The 23205-nt window shown below is 35.4% G+C and overlaps 1 protein-coding gene across 1 annotated transcript in view; it reads left to right on the forward strand.

Annotated features, from left to right (window-relative positions):
- Positions 1-23205, forward strand: part of LOC123262415 (ionotropic receptor 25a) — a 44135-nt gene that overhangs the window by 17930 nt on the left and 3000 nt on the right. Inside the window, exons 2-4 of the mRNA XM_044724606.1 lie at positions 730-1889; positions 10397-11238; positions 17908-18246. Of these exons, the coding sequence (XP_044580541.1) occupies positions 730-1889; positions 10397-11238; positions 17908-18246 (2341 nt within the window). The remainder of the gene's footprint in view (positions 1-729; positions 1890-10396; positions 11239-17907; positions 18247-23205) is intronic.

Here is a 23205-nt window from a genome sequence, read left to right on the forward strand (position 1 = left end):
CATAATTAAAAAATAGCTGAAATTTAGTATTTTTTGTTCATTGCTGCATTTAAAGTCATATTATAAAAAATGTGCAGATTATAAAATTTTCATTTTTATTCCATTAATTCTTTTACGTTTTTCATTCTAATCAAAGAATCATTAGAAGTAAAGCATAGGGATTGGAGGATTTTTCAAGTTCGGTGGAGTAAATAAGTGTACAGTAAATATGCGGCAGATTTACGGTTTTAATGTTGTTAATATACTGTAATTTTTCTATTGTATTGTCGTATTTTTTTGTAATAATTCGGCAAAAACTGACTAAAATAACTGAAGTATTACGGCAAACATACAGCTCTAATATCGTATAAATATCAAATCTTTGCAGCATTTCCAAAACTGCGAGGGCAGAGTTGAACAATTAAACAATTAAATTCAATTAAATTCAAGCCTATAAATTTCTATATAATCAGTTAAAAAATTAACTCAAAATTAAAAACATTGATCAATCCAAACCTCATAAAATTTCCATTCAAATCCAATATCTCAATTTTTCTATTTTCCTTACCCCATTGTTATCCATTGAAACAACTCCGCCGTCCAATCGATTTCGTTTAATTGAATTTAAAAATTTCCCGTTAGCACCCTGTTCTCTCTAACCGCTAAATAAAACTCCATCAAGCTTGATTTTCAATCAAATTCCCGAGCAATCCTCCCCAAAAACTAATACTCACTTCCGAACTATTCCAGTTGTAATCAACGACGAGGAGAACGACATCGGAAACAACAGTGTCAAAAACGCTTTGGTGACAATCAAAGACAAGGACCCAACCGTTCTGGGCAAAGTGATCGTAGTCCAGATAAACGGCTCAGACCCGAAAGCAGCTCTAGACAAAATCTGCGCAGCCTGGGACCCAGCAGTTCGCGATGGAGGTCCAGGTGTCCCAGACTTGGTCCTGGATGTAACAAGGGGAGGCTACGGCGCAGAGACAGTTTGTTCTTTCACAGCAGCAGTGGGGATTCCAACATTCTCCGCCCAGTTTGGTCAGAAGAACGACCTGCGACCCTGGCTGGACTTAAGCCCCGATCAGCAGAGTTACCTGGTCCAGATCATGCCTCCAGCAGATTTGATACCAGAAGCAATTCGGCAACTTTGTTCCAACATGAACATCACCAACGCTGCAATAATCTTCGACAACGGCTTCGTTATGGACCACAAGTACAAGAGTCTTCTCCTGAATATTCCAACCCGGCACGTAATCGTTCGTGCTAAGACCACCGACAAGGAAGTCAACAATCAGTTGCAAAGACTCCGGGACCTAGATATCGTAAACTTCTTCCTTCTGGGAAACGAAAACACCTTGATTAAGTACCTGGACATCGCTGACATGAAAAACTTCACTGGTCGGAAATTCGGCTGGTACGCTCTGACTATGTCTGAACAGCCAGAACTCAAGTGCAACAACAAGAACATCTCTCTTCTGCTCTTCGAACCAAAATTGACATCTTCCAATCAACAACATCTCAGTTCCCTGACCAACCAAGGAATCATCCAGAAACCGTATCTAGCCTCCGCGTTCTACTACGACCTGGTCCGAGTTGGAGTCAGTGCTATGAAATCAGCAATAAAGGAAAATGCTTGGCCAAATGCTCCTTCTCATATTACTTGCGATCAATACAACCGGAACAACACGCCATCGCGAGATGGATTCAATCTACTGAAGTGGTTGATAGACGCAACCACAACCGGATTTGAACCCACTTTTGCAGGGTTTGCTTGGGATAAACGGAATGGCGAACATCATGCGTCTTTTGATATGGACATCAACATGAAGGTCATTGACAACGGGAATGTTATCTCTACTACTCCGATGGGATCATGGAGCGCCAACGTTGACTCGCCTTTGAATGTAAGTCTTTTGGATAGAGTTAATGATCATCAAGGCACTGTTAAAGTCTATCATCTAGAGCCAAATGTTGAGCCGCTTTTTAGAAAAATTGTTAGAAAGCTGCTTATCGCTAATCAATTGGTTTCAATTGTCATTACAAGCAATTATTCACAGTATGTTTTTTAGAATCAGTGATGTTATTGAGACACTGTGGATATTTTTCCAGGCATGGATGCGATATTCAATATAGGGACTTTTGGAGGTATGGATATAATTATACATCCGAGCCTGGAAGAATTTCGATGTTAAAGTATTGTATCCGTGCTTGTAAAAATATCCAAGTGACTTAGTAGACACTTTATATTAGAATAGATAACCCTTTGCATGGTTATTTTAATTTCGACTAGGAAAAAATAATTTTAAAAATTAAAGGGAAATTTATCGCTTGAGGAGCTTACTATCAAAACGTGATTTATCAAAAAGTAGAAAAATTCGGTTTCTAGTCTTTAAATCGCATCTTTTCTTTAATATACATTCAAAGTTATTTTTGAAGAAATGAATTATACACACAGAAAAAAATAAATAGTAAATACAACATGATGCAGTCTTAGTAAATAAACATGATGAAATCATGTTGCAGTCACATGATTTGTCATATTTCGGCTACATGACAATCATGTTGCGGTAGCATGAGAAAAATCATGTGGCAGCAACATGATTTTCATGTAGTCTTAATAGCACAAATTAAGCTGCAACAACTAAATATTTATACTTCAGAAAGATTATTTATTATAAAGTAACTAGGTTTTTTAGGATTTATAATATTGCAGATGAAAATAAGAGTAAATTATCGAATTATACAATTTGTGAACTATATCTTTGTTTATTCAAATTATATACAATTTTTATTGCCAATAGCTTTGGTTTGTGATAAAAATATTTAAATTATTATTAATTGTTATTATTTTCAAATTAAGTGTCTTGTTACAACATAATTAAAGCCTTTTTTTTATCGATAGACAAGGTACAATTGGAGGTAAAAAATTAAGGTTCCTTACACAACTAGCGTGACTATTTATCGCAACATGATTGTCATGTAGCCGAAACATGAAAATCATGTTGCTGCCACATGATTTTTTTCAGGCTACCGCAACATGATTGTCATGTAGCCGAAACATGACAAATCATGTATCTGCAACATGATTTCATCATGTTTATTTACCAAGACTGCATCATGTTGCATTTACTATTTATTTTTTTCCGTGCACAGTACAAAATTTTGCGTCATTACGTCAAAAAACTTAGTGTTAAAAATTTTTGTGTTAAATATTTTACACTTTTATGTGTAAATTTGACATTTATTCTGTTAAATCAACACAAAAAAGTGTTAAATATTTAACATAAAAAATTTTTAACACAAAATTTTTTGACGCAATGACACAAAATTTTTTACTATGCATTTGAAATATTTTGTTCAATCAAAATGTAATCTGCCCATCAATATGTATAAATAAAATAATCTTTTGTCCTTTACAACCAATCACACGCTTCGACAAATCATTTTTTGAATAAACGACAGTTAGTTTTTCATTTGGAAATTATTAACGAACATACACGCATAAATAAATTTATATCAAATAAATATAATTAAAATATATTTAGAATCCAAGATTTTATAAGTCCTGAAACGATACAATCAAACACGTATTTTGTCCCTGGATTTCATTATAAAGGTGTTGGGTCCATATTTTAAATAATTATTGAAAAGAATAATATAATAATAATAATTTCGGATTTAAATGCACTGAGAGAAAAATTTAGTTCTCTGAACTAGGAAAATCTAGTTACATAGCATCACCACTATTTAATTGAACTTTTCATACCTAATAAAATTATTTCTTACATTGAACCTTAATACATAGTTACTTATACTATTTTTAGTTAAATATAGGCTTAATAGTCGTCTTAATTAACTTTAACTTAAAAAACAGAAGAAATAATTCGGACAGCCCGGGCCGGGAACCGAACTCAGAACTTTTGGTTACGCACCAAGGGCTCTTTCAATTAAGCTATCTGAGACATCATTCGTAATAACCATTCAGTTACATAACTTTTTTTTCAACACGATAACAGAACAAATATAATCCATATAACTATTTATCAATAGTTACTTTAACAAATGCGTAGTTCGAATAAATTAAAAAAAAAAATTAGGAAAACGGTTGACCCTGAAGGCTATCCCTGCAACTTCCCGCTAATTCCATACTTAGGCGCTTAAAATTTCACCAATGACGTTTTTGAGCTCTTGGAGGTCAAAAATAAAATTTATGGGTTATTTTGAGCTCTCCGAGCTCAAAGAGATTACTTTCCTATGCTTTAAAGCTCTTCGAGCTCAAAAGTCTGATAGAGATTTAATAAGACACTATTTTTTGAATTTTTAAACCGCAATAACTTTTGAATGAATAAACCGATTTTTACGTGGTTAGAAGCATTCGACGCAGTTTTTTAAGCCTCACGAAGAATCTTAAATTTTGAATTGATCGCGCTAGAAATTTTGGAGTTATTCCGAAAAAACACTTTTTTCGGTTATCTTTCGTTCACGATATCTCTCGAACGAATCAACCGATTTTGACTGGACTGGTAGCGATCGACGTGGTTTTTTGAGGTTAAGAGCTGATTAGTTTTTGGAATTGAACCTTTAAGCCGTTTAAAAGTTATTCCAAAAAAACCACATTTGAAAAAAATTTTTTTTTTCGGTTTTTTTAAGATTTCTCAAAATCTATTGATCTGAATTTCTCCAAATAGCTTTTAAAATCTAAGTTTGGTCAAGCCCTTTCGAATGGCACCAACCGCGATGAAATCGGTCAAGCCGTTCAAAAGTTATAAGCGGTTCACATACTTTCACACACACACACACACACACACACACACACACACACACACACACACACACACACACACACACACACACACACACACAACCAGATGGAAGGGTGGAACGAAAGAGTATTGCCTGGTGGCGACCCTAGACATCAGAAACGCATTCAACTCCGCCAATTGGGAATGCATCATGCAGGCCCTCCAAGAGAAGAATGTACCAGAATACCTTCTTAAGATCGTAACAAGCTACTTTGAAAATAGGGTCTTGAAGTATGACACGAAGAACGGTCCGAGGGAGTATGATATTACTGGAGGTGTACCACAAGGTTCAGTCCTAGGCCCGCTCATGTGGAATATTATGTATGACGGTCTATTAAGACTAACTCTGCCAAGAAACGTCAAACTCGTAGCATATGCAGATGACGTAGCCATAGTGATTGTTGCCAAACACCTTGACGAGATAAACCATATGTTCGATCTCACTTTTTGGCGCGTTGGGCGGTGGAAGGACGCAGTGAACCCGCAACCGGCGCAACACAAGACTGAGGCAGTACTTATTACCAGCAGAAAAGTGGTAGAGATCATTAAGCTGAAAGTCGGCGAACAAGAAATCACATCACAACCTTATATCCGATATTTGGGAGTGATGCTTGATGCCCGACTCAACTTCAAGCAGCAAGTGGAACATATCAGTGCCAAAGCGTCAGTAGTGAGGGCTGGTCTCGCACGACTGATGCCGAACGTCGGAGGCCCAAAACAGAGCAGGAGGCTATTATTGTCATCAGTAGTCATATCGGTGCTCACTTACGGAATATCCATTTGGGCCGACGCATTAAAGACGCAAGAATCATGGAGAAAGGCTGGACCAGTATATCGACTGAGTGCCCTACGAGTAGCTAGTGCCTTTCGCACTATATCAGAAGAAGCAGTGTGCGTCATTGCTGGAACCCTACCTCTTAGAGTTCTAGCAGAGGAAAGGCGGACCCTTTACCAACGAAAAAGATCAACTGCACTGAGCCCTGAAGAACTTAGAATTGAAGAACGGCAGAAGAGCATAGGCCGATGGCAACTACAATGGGATGCTGCAGAGAAGGGTAGGTGGACGCACCGTCTCATACCTCGGATCGACATTTGGCTTAACCGGAATCACGGTGAGGTCAATTACTATCTTACGCAGATGTTGTCGGGACATGGGTGTTTTCGAGAGTATCTACACCGCTTTAAGCACGATGACTCTTCGGAGTGCCCGTCCTGCCCAGGAGCTGCTGAAGACGCGGAGCACGTCTTCTTTGTATGTCCTCGTTTCGATCCACAGCGTGAAGAACTGGAGAGGATCCTGAACCAGAGAATACAACCAGATTCACTAGTAGAAGCAATGTTGTCATCAGAAGCTGCCTGGAACGCTACCAACACGTTTGCAACAGAAGTCCTTAAAGACTTGCGTTCCACCGAAAGAAAAAGAGCAAATAGCAGAAGATAGAAGGAAGGTAGTTAACACCTTAGCCACCAGGAGGAATAGCAGTAGCTAGATCCTCCCCTCACGAAGTAATGCCTGACGGCGGTTTCCATGAGGGATTAGAGGAAAGAAGAAAAGGGGTTTAGGGTTTAGTGGGTAGGGGCGTTAGCGTCGAGTTTTAGTATGACGCTGCGTCGAGTCGCCACATATCCAGACCGAACAGCTATGCCTGGAATCCGTAAGAAGGATTCCCCCCCCCTAAGATAAAAAAAAAAAAAAAAAACACACACACACACACACACATACATACAGACACCGTAACAACCTCGCGGGGATAGTCAGGGAAGCTTCCTATGACCTTTAAACGTCGAGATCTGATGAAAACTCGATTTTTGCAAAACGGGGTGAAAACAATAACTTCCCGATTTTTGAAAATCTTCGATTTTCTTAGCGGGAAGTTAAAAATTAGGAAAACGGTTGACCCTAAAGGCCATCCCTGCAACTTCCCGCTAATTCCGTTAATACCTGGCCGCTTTTTTGAGCTCTTCGAGCTCAAAAGTACAATCTGTGTGTTGTTTTAAGCTCTCCAAGCTCAAAAAGATACCTTTTCTATGCTTTTGAGCTCTTTGAGCTCAAAAGTCTGATAGAAGTTTCATAGAACACTATTTTTTGAATGTTCATACCGCAATAACTTTTGAATGAATGAACCGATTTTTACGCGATTGGCGGAATTCTACGCAGTTTTTTAAGCCTCATAAAGAATTTCTAAGTTTCAATTGGTCAAACTAGAAATTTCGGAGTAACTCTGAAAAAACACTTTTTTCGGTTTTCTTTCGTTCACGATATCTCTGGAACGAATCAACCGATTTTGACCGGATTGGCGGCGATCGACGTGGTTTTTCAAGGTTGAGAGCTGATTAGTTTTGGGAATCGATCGGTTGAGCCGTTTAAAAGTTATCCCAAAAAAACCACTTCAGAAAAAATTTTTTTTCCTACTTTTTTTTAGATTTCTCCAAATTTCTCAAAATCTATCGGTCCGAATCGGTTCAAATTTTTAGGAAATCTAAGTTTGGCGAAGCCCTTTCGAATGGCACCAACCGCGATGAAATCGGTTCAACCGTTCAAAAGTTATAAGAGGTTTACATACTTACACACACACACACACATACAGACATAGTGATACCCTTGCGGGAATAGTCAGTAAAGCTTCCTAGGACCTCAAAACGTCGAGATCTGATGAAAACTCGATTTTCGAAAAACGGAGTAAAACCAATAACTTCCCGATTTTTGAAAATTTTCAATTTTCTTAGCGGGAAGTTAAAAAAACGTTTAAAAATATTTTTATACTTGTGACGTTATAATTCAGCTAACTATCCACTTTTCTCTCAGTGTAATTTAAGCTGTGTATGTCTATATTACTTATGACTTATGACTTATAATGAAGACAATTTTTTTCATTTTATTAATTTATATATCTATGAGATGATAGATATTTATGTCATAAGGCCGTGAAGTGGCGGTTTTCTGACAGCGACGATATTTCGATATGAGCTTAAGGCTTGTGGCGGGAAGGTTCGAAACGGGCGTAATTTTAACGGAAATTTACGCTCGTTTTCGAACATTCGCGTCACAAACATTAAAGCGAATATCGAAAAAAAGTCGTTGTCAAAATCGCCACTAAATGGCCGAATGACATACAATATTTTTTGTTATTATCGCTCCATAAGTTAACTTTTGAGGGATAGGAGGCAAATAATGACATATTTAAATTTTATGAAGTTTTACAAGGGCAAAAAAAATTAATTTTATATTAACTATCTTTTTATTAATCTTAAAATCTTGCTCACGTCCAGAAAATGTAAATAACTTTTTATTAGTATTTATTCATGGCGTTGTTGTTATTTTATTAACATTAATTCCGCTTCGTAATAAACTAGCAGAAGAGAAATAATTAGCGCCACTCAATAATAACTAAGTTTAACATTGGCTAAAAATTATCGGTCAGTACGCTAGAATGTAACTTTTTTTTTTTACAATCTCTCTCAATTTCATCTGGGTATACACGAAAAGTTCGTAAAAAAAAAAGGAGGGGGTAAAACTTCACGGCCTAGGCCGTGAAAAAAAGACGGTATGGTAGAGTCCCTTTACGGACGCCACCCAGCGCTCAGAAGTTGGACTTCTGGAGCGAGTATAACAAAAATTATGTTTTGATTGTTATCTCCTAAAATATGAAATTATAACCAAGGAAAAATGTTTGCTCGAAATTTTGTTAAATTTCAACCCTTCAGCACTCTCGCTATGAGATTTTCTCTCACGCTCATCAATAACTCAAATTTTCTTTCAAATTTCAAATGGAATGACTATGTGATTTTTTTTCTATCTGACAAAAAATTAATATTATTTCAGATTACAATATTATTATTTTAATGGTTCTAAACGATAAAAAAATTAGGAAAACGGTTGACCCTGAAGGCCATCCCTGCAACTTTCCGCTAATTCCATACTTAGGCGCTTAAAATTGCACCAATGACGTTTTTGAGCTCTTCGAGCTCAAAAATACAATTTATGGGTTATTTTGAGCTCTCCGAGCTCGAAGAGATTGCTTTCTTATGCTTTAAAGCTCTTTGAGCTCAAAAGTCTGATAGAGATTTTATGACACTATTTCTTGAATTTTTAAACCGCAATAACTTTTGAATGAATAAACCGATTTTTACGCGGTTAGAAGCATTCGACGCAGTTTTTTAAGCCTCACAAAGAATCTTCAATTTTGAATTGATCGCGCTAGGAATTTGGAGTTATTCCGAAAAAACACTTTTTTCGGTTTTCTTTCGTTCACGATATCTCTCGAACGAATCAACCGATTTTGACCGGACTGGTGGCGATCGACGTAGTTTTTTGAGGTTAAGAGCTGATTAGTTTTTGGAATTGAACTATTAAGCCATTTAAAAGTTATTCCAAAAACACCACATTTGAAAAAAAATTTTTTTTCAGTTTTTTGAAGATTTCTCAAAATCTATTGATCTGAATCGGTCCAAATAGTTTTCAAAATCTAAGTTTGGTCAAGCCCTTTCGAATGGCACCAACTGCGATGAAATCGGTCAAGCCGTTCAAAAGTTATAAGCGGTTCACATACTTTCACACACACACACACACACACACACACTCACATACAAGATAGAAGGAAGGTAGTTAGATAGAAGGAAGGTAGTTAACACCTTAGCCACCAGAAGGAAGAGCAGTAGCTAGATCCTCCCTTCACGAAGTAATGCCTGACGGCGGTTTCCATGAGGGATTAGAGGAAAGAAGGAAAAGGGGTTTAGGGTTTAGTGGGTAGGGGCGTTAGTGTCGAGTTTTAGTATGACGTTGCGTCGAGTCGCCACATATCCAGGCCAAACAGCTATGCCTAGAATCCGTAAAGGATTCCCCCCTTAAAAAACACACACACACACATACAGACACCGTGACAACCTCGCAGGGATAGTCAGGGAAGCTTCCTATGACCTTTAAACGTCGAGATCTGATGAAAACTCGATTTTTGCAAAACGGGGTGAAAACAATAACTTCCCGATTTTTGAAAATCTTCGATTTTCTTAGCGGGAAGTTAAAAATACAATAAATTTTATTAACTCTGTGAGATATTTTCTCATCGCAATAGTAAAGTAGGCGGGACAGAATTTAAGAAATCGGGTCTGATCGGTACAGTTCAGAGGTTTCCGTAAGAGTGCACTTGTATTTGGGATGTATTGTTATTAAATATTATTTTTAAATAAGTCAATTTTTTTTTTTTTTTTTTTTTTTGTAAGAAATTTATCTTGTTTGAGATTTTAAGATTATAAGCATGCGTGCGCATGCACAAAAGGCGTGAGATTTTTTCTCTTCGCGCGAATAATGATATTAAATCGTCTTGTGTGAGTGCTGAAGGGTTAAAATTTAACGAATTTTCACAAAGTTTTACAAAAATTCTTAAAATTTCGTATTATTCTAAAAAATTTTTGTAAAGTTTAATGAAATTTTACCACAGTCTCGTAATATAATATCAACCACTAAAGTTTAGTGTTCGAGCCCAACCGACATCAAATTTTTTCACTAAAAACTTAAGCAATAAATTTCTACCTAAGAAATTTTATAAATTAAAATAAAATAATTTTTTCCTAGCTATAATTTATTTATAACTATTTGTCCATAAATCCAGATTACAGCCTATGAGACAGTCGACAGCCACACAGCGATAACTAGTTTTCGTATAGTAACAGTGCAAATAGCGCCATTTATTTACATAAACGAAACAACTCATGAATGGCAAGGCTATTGCATCGACTTGTTAACAGAAATCCAAGGCATAATGAATTTTGAATATGAATTGTACGAATCTCCTGACGGAAACTTTGGAGCAATGAACGAACAAGGGGAATGGAACGGCATGATAAAGGAGCTGATTGACAAGCGTGCTGATATCGCATTAGGGACACTTTCTGTAATGGCGGAGCGTGAAAACGTGGTTGACTTCACAGTACCGTACTACGATCTCGTTGGAATATCGATCTTGATCCGTAAGAAGAAGGAAGAGACATCTTTGTTCAACTTTTTGACGGTACTTAACCGAACAGTGTGGTTATGTATTTTGGGCGCTTACTTCTTTACCAGTTTTCTCATGTGGATATTCGATCGATGGTCCCCATACAGCTACCAGAACAACAGGGAAAAGTACAAGGATGACGAGGAAAAACGCGTCTTCCATTTAAAAGAGTGTCTCTGGTTTTGTATGACGTCACTTACTCCTCAAGGCGGCGGGGAAGCCCCCAAAAATCTATCTGGGCGCCTTGTAGCTGCCACCTGGTGGCTGTTTGGGTTCATTATTATTGCATCCTACACGGCTAATTTAGCGGCTTATTTGACTGTGGCACGATTGGAGCAGCCTATTGAGTCACTTGATGACCTCAGCAAACAATATAAGGTCCAGTATAGTCCGATTAAGCCCTCTGAAGCTTACACCTACTTTAAACGGATGGCTGCTATTGAGGATAAATTCTATGAGTGAGTTATTTGTTTTATTATTTTGGAATTGAGTTAAGAAAATTTTATGAAAATTTATTTACTATAGGGTGTGTCAATTTTAGGCGACTTTTTTTTTTCAATGAAAAAACAGGCTGAAAACTTGCATGAAGGTGAGAACAGAAGCCTGTTCAAAGCGGAGCTCTTAATATTAACCCGACTAGAAATTTCAGTGAGGCAGTGATTTGGCGCAAGTAAGGCATGCCGAATTCCAAACTTGCAGTAAGTGAGGCATCCAAACCAGGCCGAAGTTTGGGATGTAACGCAGTTGCGAGGCTCAGCCTAACTTGGCTTCCTGATTAGGTTGCAGTTTGGAAACCAAATTCGCAACGAAGAATCCAAATCTAATTCTTTCTTGATTTTTAGCTTTTTTATTATCAAGCGAAAATTAATAATAACTAATGCTTATTTTTTTATCTTCTTTTACTATTTTAAGTATAAATATTAAATTTAGGACTAAATTTATTAAATATTTCATGAATAAAAAAAAAACAAATTCTTTGTTGCTTTTATTTGATATTATTTTTATTATTTAATTTTATTTTTTCTGTAATTTTTTTTTGTTTTTTGGAGCGTTTTTTAATGTGAAGAGGTTTTTTTGATTGGTAGATTTGATAAGTCAAGGGGGAAGGAGATGATGGAGGAGTTAGATACACTAATCACACATAATACTTAACTTTACTTCACACTCGCCTTAATAGTAATTATTAATTATTAAAAATCGTACATGTCGAACGCGAGACTCGAACACGGTACCCGACGCACGAGGGCCCTATACCATACCGCGACGCTACGCCGATGATGAGCGACCTCTTACTTCAAGATACTTATAAGCACAACCAATGTTCGGCTTGCCTAATTTAAAACAAATAAGATTCGAATTGGGCTAGCCTAAGTTTGGAAAGCCAAGTTCGCTCCAAACTAGCAAAACTCAGGTTATCGTTACTTGAAACCAGTTCGGCGTTCCCATGATATATCAGACTTAAGGAATCCATGAAACTTTCCTAGTTACGTTCAAATATGGCAAGCCAAACATTTTGTTCTGCCTACCTTGGTTTTTATGAGGTACAACCTAGGCAAGCCTAAGTTAGGCAAGCCAAACTTGCCCCGAATTGGTTCTTCGGCATGTGCCTCACTGAAATTTCTAGTCGGGTACATGAGACACCATGTTTATATGTACAATACACAAATACTCTCTTAAATACACACTTTTATATGTATAGAACTAAAAGGCTTAACCTTGGAAAGATTTGAAGCCAAAAATCTTCTCCTACTCCGTTTTAGAGTACTTTGGCAAGAAACGCTGAAGTTCGTTAAACGTTTGGAATGCCTAACTTGCAGGAAATTATAAAATCCAAAGGTCTACGGAAGTTCGGTTTGCCAAACTTGAAAATAATTGGGGCCATCTATGGTAAGATGAAGTTTGGCGAATGTTTGGAATGCCTCACTTGCAGGAAATTATAAAATCCAAAGGTCTACGGAAGTTCGGTTTACCAAACTTAAAGGTAATTAGGGACATTTATGGCAAGCCAAACTTCGGCAAATCTTTGGTTATCGTTACTTCCAGCTAGTCAGGCATTCCAAAGGTTCGCCGAAGTTCGGCTTGCCATATGAATAATTACTGAAAGAGCGGAACAGCGGGGATCAGGTTTAGGTCTGGATATCTCAATTAAAACGCGTAAATTATTATCAAAATTAACACTAGGGATTTATTTATAATAAATACATTAAATATTTAATATGTTAAATAGCGGATTGTTTAAATAAAAGCGGATTTATAATATACAGCGTGGGTAGCACAAGCGATGCCGGTTGACACGTGGGTGAACACTCTGCCGGCACTGTAAAAGCGGTGAAATAAATGCACAAATAACACAATTTAACTGTGACAAACTAAAGCGAATTATTAGCGGTTAATTTAAGCAATTTAAATTATAAAAATAGCGAAATGCGGTTAATTAACAATAAGCGAAAGCAAAGCGGAATTAATGGCGACTAGTTGCAGCGAAAGCGTGGAAGCGAAAGATAATAATAATAATAATGCGTCTTCTTCCTCGTCGACTTGGGGAAGAAGGCTGATTGCGCATGTCAGCGGAGCGATCAGCCAATCACACCACCGAGACATGGCGTGATCAGTCAAGCTAAGCATTCATAGGCGGTTAGTTTTTGCGGGAACTAGCGGTGGACAGGTGCGTCTCTTGGATTTGGGAGTCCCCCAGGAGCGAGTTAATCGCTACTGGGCCTTGTTCACCGAACATCATAGATGTCCCAAATTACATGCAAATTTGGCATACCAATCTTCGTTTTGCCTAACGTGGATTTAAGAAGGCGCAAATTAGGCTTGCCTAAGTTAGGCAAGCCAAACTTGCCCCTCACTAATTCTTCGGCATTCCTCACTACAATTTCTACTCGGGAATCTCCTTTACAAAAAAATGTGAGGCGGTGAGCAAGGTATTTCTGCTTTGGAATATATCAAATAAAAAACTTATTTAGTGTATATAATCATTATACAACCTCTTATGATATAAAAAATTTAGTTCATTTAAATTAATTCAGTAGATGTTATTTTATTGATTAAAAAAAGTAATTACTTCCCCGAAGCGCTGCTATTCTAAATGAATAATTTATGTTAAATCACACTGCCAGTCATTTTTATTAATTATTTATCGGATTATAAACACAGCAAAATATTAAATGCAGCTATGAATTACGCATGTTGCAAGTGCAGTTCTAACCAAAGTAAATATTTAAACCATACAGTCAACGCTCTTTGTATTTGACTCGCCCATGCAGGACCATTTTCTGTATTTGACTCGTCCTTGTCCATAAGAGCTGTGTAAAATCGTCAAATACAGAGGAAGAATGTGGTCAAATACAGAGAGCGGTCAAATACAGAGAGGTCCAATACAGAGAGCGTCGACTGTAATCTTCATTATAACTTTTGTACTAAATCGGTCAACTATACTATGAAAATTTTCAATTAATTTTTACTTTTCACCCGTGCAAAAAAAAATTTGTTTCATTATGAATTTCATTGTGAATTTGATAATGAAATTCAGATTTTGAAACAAATATGAGTTTGATAATGAATTAGCTATAAAAATCCTCTAATTTTCTATTGCAGCTGAATCTAACAGCTAACCAACAGCTGAAATCTAATAATTTAATGGGTTATTTTTAAAAACTTACTTGTCAGTTTAAACAAGTGATAAGTACATTATAAAAATCGTATATTTCCAGCTTTGAAGAAGATTCAAAATTGTTGAATCTAAAGAAATTAAGACAACGAAGAGGAGTAATTCATGATGAATTTGATGATAATAAATCTATTTAAAAAAAAATTATTTGTGACTCTTATGTAAGCGTTAACAAGATTTAAAATTTATTTTTAAAAATATATATCTATTGTTTACAGTTCGTTATTTGTGCTATTACAAAAAAAAATTTATTTATTGAATAATTTAAAAAAGAAATAAACTAAAAAATATATTTCATTCTGCATTATTAAATTAAGTTTATTTATTTATTTATTTATTTATTTATTTATGATAATTATTTATGATTTATAATAAACTTATTATGAATCAAGTATTAAGGTAAGATCAAATTAATATAAAATTTATAACCTTTTTATGATCAATTTATTATGAATCAAGTATTAATTTTATATGGTTCCATGATTTTTGTTGATTACTGTTAAATTAGTAAGGTAAAAGCCCCAATATATGATCATGTACCAGTATATGATCACTCCATGTATTTGTATATCTATATTCACAAATATAGGTATACAAATACATGGAGTGATCATATACTGGTACGTGATCATCTATTGGGGCTTTTACCTTAATACATTTCCTCTAAGTTAAATAAAATAGTTTTTTTTTTTTTTTTTTTTGAAATTTCGGGGGTAAAAACAAAAAATACAATTATAAAATAAAACATATTTATCTTATAATTAATTCAATATGACTCTCGTACTAAATTGATAATCATTATCATCAAATTCATCATGAATTACTCCTCTTCGTTGTCTTAATTTCTTTAGATTCAACAATTTTGAATCTTCTTCAAAGCTGGAAATATACGATTTTTATAATGTACTTATCACTTGTTTAAAGTGAAAAGTAAGTTTTTAAAAATAACCCATTAAATTATTAGATTTCAGCTGTTGGTTAGCTGTTAGATTCAGCTGCAATAGAAAATTAGAGGATTTTTATAGCTAATTCATTATCAAACTCATATTTGTTTCAAAATCTGAATTTCATTATCAAATTCACAATGAAATTCATAACGAAACAAATTTTTTTTTGCACGGGCATAATCTTTTAACTTCCCGCTAAGAAAATCGAAGATTTTCAAAAATCAGGAAGTTATTGTTTTCACCCCGTTTTGCAAAAATCGAGTTTTCATCAGATCTCGACGTTTGAAGGTCACAGGAAGCTTCCCTGACTATCCCCGCGAGGTTGTCACGGCGTCTGTATGTGTGTGTGTGTGTGTGTGTGTGTGTGTGTGTGTGTGTGTGTGTGTGTGTGTGTGTGTGTGTGTGTGAAAGTATGTGAACCGCTTATAACTTTTGAACGGCTTGACCGATTTCATCGCGGTTGGTGCCATTCGAAAGGGCTTGACCAAACTTAGATTTTGAAAACTATTTAGACCGATTCAGATCAATAGATTTTGAGAAATCTTCAAAAAACTGAAAAAAAAAAATTTTTCAAATGTGGTTTTTGGAATAACTTTTAAACGGCTTGAAGGTTCAATTCCAAAACTAATCAGCTCTTAACCTCAAAAACCACGTCGATCGCCACCAGCCCGGTCAAAATCGGTTGATTCGTTCGAGAGATATCGTGAACGAAAGAAAACCGAAAAAGTGTTTTTTCAGAATAACTCCAAAATTCCTAGCGCGATCAATTCAAAGTTTGAGATTCTTTGTGAGGCTTGAAAAACTGCGTCGAATGCTGCCAACCGCGCGAAAATTGGTTTATTCATTCCAAAAGTTATTGCGGTTTAAAAATTCAAAAAATAGTGTCTTATCAAATCTCTATCAGACTTTTGAGCTCGAAGAGATCAAAAGCATAGGAAAACCATCTCTTTGAGCTTGGAGAGCTCAAAATAACCCATAAATTGTATTTTTGAGCTCAAAGAGCTCAAAAACGCCATTGGTGCAATTTTAAGCGCCTAAGTATGGAATTAGCGGGAAGTTGCAGGGATGGCCTTCAGGGTCAACCGTTTTCCTAATTTTTTACTATAGTACATATTACCGATGGACTTTATTTCCCTGATGTATTTACAATGACCAATGACCTATTATAATTTCAGTTCCGAATGAAGAATGCGCTAACTTGAAAATATAATTTTTAACTTCCCGCTAAGAAAATTGAAAATTTTCAAAAATCGGGAAGTTATTGGTTTGCTCGACGGGCAGAAAGCGTCAACTTTCGGCCCGCTGCGCTAAACAAAGTTGCCCCTTTCTGCCTTCGTCGAGCAAAAAAATAGTATACACTCCACGGGAAGTAAATAAGAAAGCCTCAGATCACATGTTTGTTGACCTCGGCTTCGCCTCGGCCAACAATTACATGTGATCTGAGACATTTCTTACTTTACTTCCCTAGGTGTGTAATATACTAGTTTTCACCCCGTTTTGCAAAAATCGAGTTTTCATCAGATCTCGACGTTTTCAGGTCCTAGGAAGCTTTTCTGACTATTCCCGCGAGGGTGTCACTATGTCTGTATGTATGTGTGTGTGTGTGTGTGTGTGTGTGTGTGTGTGTGTGTGTGTGTGTGTGTGTGTGTGTGTGTGTGTGTGTGTGTGTGTGTGTGTGTGTGTGTGTGTGTGTGTGTGTGTGTGTGTGTGTGTGTGTGTGTGTGTGTGTGTGTGTGTGTGTGTGTGTGTAAGTATGTAAACCTCTTATAACTTTTGAATGGTTAACCGCTTTCATCGCGGTTGGTGCCATTCAATACGGCTTCGCCAAACTTAGATTTACTGAAAATTTGAACCGATTCGGACCGATAGATTTTGAGAAATTTGGAGAAATTCAAAAAAAAGAAGGAAAAAAAACTTTTCCTGAAGTGGTTTACTCGGGATAACTTTTAAACGGCTCAACCGATCGATTCCCAAAACTAATCAGCTCTCAACTTTGAAAAACCACGTCGATCGCCGCCAATCCGGTCAAAATCGGTTGATTCGTTCGAGAGATATCGTGAACGAAAGAAAACCGAAAAAAGTGTTTTTTCAGAGTTACTCCGAAATTTCTAGTTTGACCAATTGAAACTTAGAAATTCTTTATAAGGCTTAAAAAACTACGTAGAATGCCGCCAACCGCGTAAAAATCGGTTCATTCATTCAAAAGTTATTGCGGTATGAACATTCAAAAAATAGTGATCTATGAAACTTCTATCAGAATTTTGAGCTCAAAGAGCTCAAAAGCATAGAAAAGGTATCTTTTTGAGCTCGGAGAGTTTAGAACAACACACAGATTGTACTTTTGAGCTCGAAGAGCTCAAAAAAGTGGCCAGGTATTAACGGAATTAGCGGGAAGTTGCAGGGATGGCCTTTAGGGTCAACCGTTTTCCTAATTTTCTTCAACAGAAATCTATTACTTATAAATTACAAAATATTTTTTTTTCAAAAAAATTCACTTTCTATTACAGAATATGGAAAGACATGAGCTTAAACGACAGTCTATCAGAAATCGAACGTGCTAAATTAGCAGTCTGGGATTACCCAGTAAGCGACAAGTACACCAAGATGTTCCAACAAATGAAAGAAGCCGGGTTTCCTAAAACAAAAGAAGAAGCTATCAACCGTGTTCGTAAGAAATTGGAAGCCCACAACAACACTGAATTCGCTTTTATTGGAGACGCTACAGAAATACGGTACCTGGAAATGACCAGCTGTGACTTGATTTCAATCGGCGAAGAGTTTTCCCGCAAGCCATACGCTATTGCCGTTCAACAAGGGTCGCCTCTAAAAGATCAACTAAACAATGCGTAAGTAGCAATTTTAAGTTCTTTAAAACCATAAGGTAAAGTACACAGTACTTGAACACTCATAAAAATGTTATAATACAAAATTCATAAATTTATTATGAGTCATATGCGTATATTATAATTATTCAATGATACAGTAATTGATTTCTGTAAGTTTTTCAATAATAAATTAAAACAATTATATTTTTGTTATCTTAAAAGTTAACATGTCGAGAATAGCTGATAGATGCTATTTTTTTTTCATGAAAAAGTTACTAAACCGTAAATCGAACAATCAGTAAAAAAAACGGTGCATCATCATTTTAAGTGAAAAAAATTAGGAAAACGGTTGACTCTGAAGGCCATCCCTGCAACTTCCCGCTAATCCCATTCCTAGGCGCTTAAAATTGCACTTATGACTTTTTTGAGCTCTTCGAGCTTAAAAATATAAATTGTTTGTTATTTCGAGGTCTCTAAGCTCATAGAATTAGCTGTTCTAAGCTTTTGAGCTCTCCGAGCTCAAAAGACTGATGGAAGTTTAATAAAACAGTATTTTTTGAACTTTCAAACTGCAATAATTTCTGAATGAATTAATCGATTTTCACGCGGTTGGCAGAATTCCACGCAGTTTTTTCAATTCTATGATATCCACAGATTCGGTAGAATCTCGCGCCAAGTTCCGTTCAAATTCGTTGTAAACGGAGCGCCAGACTACCGAGTGTGTTGACTGTAAGCAGAACGGTATTTCGAGGTTGCAAAATTTTATTTAATTCGACGGTACTTCTTGTTCCTAAATTTTATATTATAACAGTAATTCATACTTTATTTTACTGATATCAATTAATTATATTCAATTATAACCATTAATTTACTTGAAATTATTAAATTTTATCAGCACAAACTATAGCAAGCTCAAAAATTTCGATCCTGACTTTTTTTCGATGTAAAAAGTGACATGCCACAGACTAAGTAATTCGAGAATGCATGGTAATCCTCCAATAGATGGGAAACTACAGTTAAAAAAATAAATTTCACAGCTTGCATCTACACCCGCCAGGGTGCGCTGCAATTATTTTTATATAAACTGTAGCTTCAAGGGGATAGTTTGCTATAAAAAATGCAGCCAACTTGAGATTTAAGTTAGTACCAATTGCAAATTTTTATTATAATTACAAAAAATACTGAAATCCGAACAAAAACAGTTTCACTGTAAAAAATCGCGCCAAGTCCACGTTCATAAGACTATTAAGAAAAAAATTTTTTTCTTTACAAAAAGATATAAAATAGAAAAATTAAAAAATCCAAGTAACCGATATGATTGTATATGATTTTCGGAAATTAAAAAAAATTTTGTTGTAAATTTAAAAATTAAGAAAAAAATTTTGGAACGTACTTGGTGTGCGTCATTGTTTATTTAAATTTTTTTAAAGTCCTAGTAAATAGATTTTACGAATTTCATTAAAAGTAAAATATTTTGCAACCACGCACACTAAATACGTTCCAAAATATCACATAAATTATATTTTGAGCTCAAAAATCTCAAAAACGTCATAAGTACAATTTTAAGCGCCCAGGTATGGAATTAGCGGGAAGTTGCAGGGATGGCCTTTAGTGTGAATCGTTTTACTAATTTTTTTATTTATAATTGAGAATTTGCTTTGTCATTTATAAAAAATGTAATTAAAAAATTAAATACAAATATTTCTCATTTTTTAATGAACATATTAAATATTCACAGTATTATTTTTAATACTATTCAATAATATGTTACAAATCTTTGGATATTTCAATAAAACGTTGAAATTTTTTGGTGTGCCCATTGCCATATATTTTATTAGTTCAACTACTGCTCCCGGAGCGTTCAACTGCTGCGGCTTTTCAGAATTGATTGTTCACTACACGGAAAAAAATTTCTGGGAAAATTTACGATACAATTATTGTAAAGCTGGACTATACTTTCATTACTAATAATTGTCAAATGTTTTAGAATAATATTTACTATTTCTTTGCGAAATTTTACAACTTACTATCGTAATTTCACCAAATAGTTATTATATTAAATTCGATTAGAAAAAGTACAATATTACTATTGTAAAAAGTAAGAGATAAAAAATTCCAGTGCTGCCTTTATATCTTTTCAATAGAAATAACAAATTTTACAATAGTTGAGTTGGAATGTTTTTCAATTAGTGTGAGTGATGCTTCACTCTGGTGCGCACACGACTCAGTCTGGTATAAACTAATTTTTTCTTGCACACGACTGAGTCTGGTGCAGAACACAAACCAGTCGGGTTTTAATCTTTCCGTGTGCTGAAGGACATCAATAGTAGCTTACCTCGGATAGTGAAGAGCGAGAGTCTCTGGCTACCGACTAAGAGTTCTGGGTTCGATTCCCGGTCGAAAATTCCGATTTGTATTTTCGGTTACTGCAAAATTACCAATGAGTCCAACCTATTATCTTCTTCCTCCCTAAAATTTCTTTTAAAAAAACTGATTGTCAATTTTTACAATTTTTGAATTGTAAAGTTCACTTACACATCTTGTATAATTTTCTCTATAGTATTCGACTTTTTAAGTTTCTAGCTAGTCTTGTTTGTTGAATAAAATTTACAATAGTAGATCGTAAAAGTTAATAAATGAGAAGTATAGTTCACCGTTACTATTTTATGAAATAAAAATTAAGATAGTAAAATAGTAAAAATTACTTCAATTTTCTTTCCGTGTTCTACTCCTTTCATAGTCTATCTTAAAAACGTTGTAAAAATATAAATATTCAATTATCTGCGTTATTCTGCGCTTCAATCAATTCAGAATTGTTTATATTTTCATGAAAATCACTTATTTGAACTAAAAATTACATCTTTATATGGGTGATTCTCTGTAAGGACGTCTTAAATCTGTACAAAATTGTCCGACCAAATTATTTTTGATTTTATTAGAAAAAAAATTAACAAGGGCTACAAAACTATCAGCTTAATGATAATAAATTCTAATGATAATGATGATAATAAATAATAAGTATAGACCGGATAGCTCAAATGGTAGAGTAGCCGACATGTCTTCGGAAGGTTCAGGGTTCGAATCCCAGTCCGAGCTATCTAATAATTTTTTCTCGCATATTTTATAAACTCACATTAAGATGATCCTCTCCACATTCCTTTCTCAATCCTTTCCTACCAATATCCTGTTACGTGAATGTGGAACGCTTCACGAAATAATTACCGTAACTCCTATTCTTTCCCGCTTCACAGCATTATTAATATTGTAAAAATGCTTGCCGTAAGATGGACAGTGTGGCTTAATGTATATAGAATAAGCTCTTAATGATGATAATAATAATAATAATAATCTTAATGATAATAAATAATAAGAATAATGAATAAACAGCTAAATTAATTTTTGTTTTTTCGATATTTGTGTGTCTTTTGCTATATAGCATGACAGGGGTCTGTTTGCAAGGGGACTGTTTTTTTTTTTATCAAATTGAAAAAAATCAAGCTAACTATTTCAATGCATTCAACTTTTCAAGTTCTCAATGAATATTAACATTAATTAGAATAATATTAAGACTTATGGATCCAATTTTATAAATGAATTATAAATAAAAATAGTTGCCAGGGGACTGAGTTTTGAAGTAGCCCAGACACATATTTTCAGCACAAACGGTGCTTTGACACTAAATAAAATGGCGATATATAAAGCGCTAACAGCCCTATGGTTATTAACTCAAGGCTAGTTAGATCCTTATAAACCTTACAAAAAGTAAAATAACACGCTGGATTTTTAACTTCCCGCTAATAAAATTGAAAATTTTCAAAAATCAGGAAGTTATTGGGTATTACCCCGTTTTTCGAAAATCGAGTTTTCATCAGATCTCGACGTTTTGAGGTCCTAGGAAGCTTCTCTGACTATTCCCGCGAGTGTATCACTATGTCTGTATGTGTGTGTGTGTGTGTGTGTGTATGTGTGTGTGTAAGTATGTAAACCTCTTATAACTTTTGAACGGTTGAACCGATTTCATCGTGGTTAGTGCCATTCGAAAGAACTTCGCCAAACTTAGATTTCCTGAAAATTTGAACTGATTCGGACCGATAGATTTTGAGAAATTTGGAGAAATCTAAAAAAAAAATAGGAAACAAAATTTTTTCAGAAGTGGTTTTTTTTTGGAATAACTTTTAAACGGCTCTACCGATCGATTCCAAAAACAAATCAGTTCTCAACCTTGAAAAACCACGTCGATCGCCGCCAATCTGGTCAAAATCGGTTGATTCGTTCGAGAGATATCGTAAACGAAAAAAAACCGAAAAAAGTGTTTTTCCGGAGTTACTCCGAAATTTATAGTTTGACCAATTGAAACTTAGAAATTCTTTATGAGGCTTAAAAAACTGCGTAGAATGCCGCCAACCACGTGAAAATCGGTTTATTCATTCAAAAGTTATTACGGTTTGAAAATTCAAAAAATAGTGTTCTATGAAACTTTTATCAGACTTTTGAGCTCAAGAGCTCAAAAGCGTAGAAAAGGTATCGTTTTGAGCTTGGAGAGCTCAAAACAACACACAAATTGTATTTTTGAGCTCAAAGAGCTCAAAAAAAACGGCCATGTATTAACGGAATCAGCGGGAAGTTGCAGGGATGGCCTTTAGGGTCAACCGTTTTCCTAATTTTTAACTTCCCGCTAAGAAACTCGAAGATTTTCAAAAATCGGGAAGTTATTGTTTTCACCCCGTTTTGCAAAAATCGAGTTTTCATCAGATCTCGACATTTGAAGGTCATAGGAAGCTTCCCTGACTATCCCCGCGAGGTTGTCACGGTGTCTGTGTGTGTGTGTGTGTGTGTGTGTGTGTGTGTGTGTGTGTGTGTGTGTGTGTGTTTTTTTTTTTTTTTTTTGTAGGGGGGGGAATCCTTTTTACAGATTCTAGGCATAGCTGTTTGGCCTGGATATGTGGCGACTCGACGCAGCGTCATACTAACTCGACACTA

The sequence above is a fragment of the Cotesia glomerata genome, linkage group LG4 (assembly GCF_020080835.1).
Source record: "Cotesia glomerata isolate CgM1 linkage group LG4, MPM_Cglom_v2.3, whole genome shotgun sequence".
NCBI lineage: Eukaryota > Metazoa > Arthropoda > Insecta > Hymenoptera > Braconidae > Cotesia > Cotesia glomerata.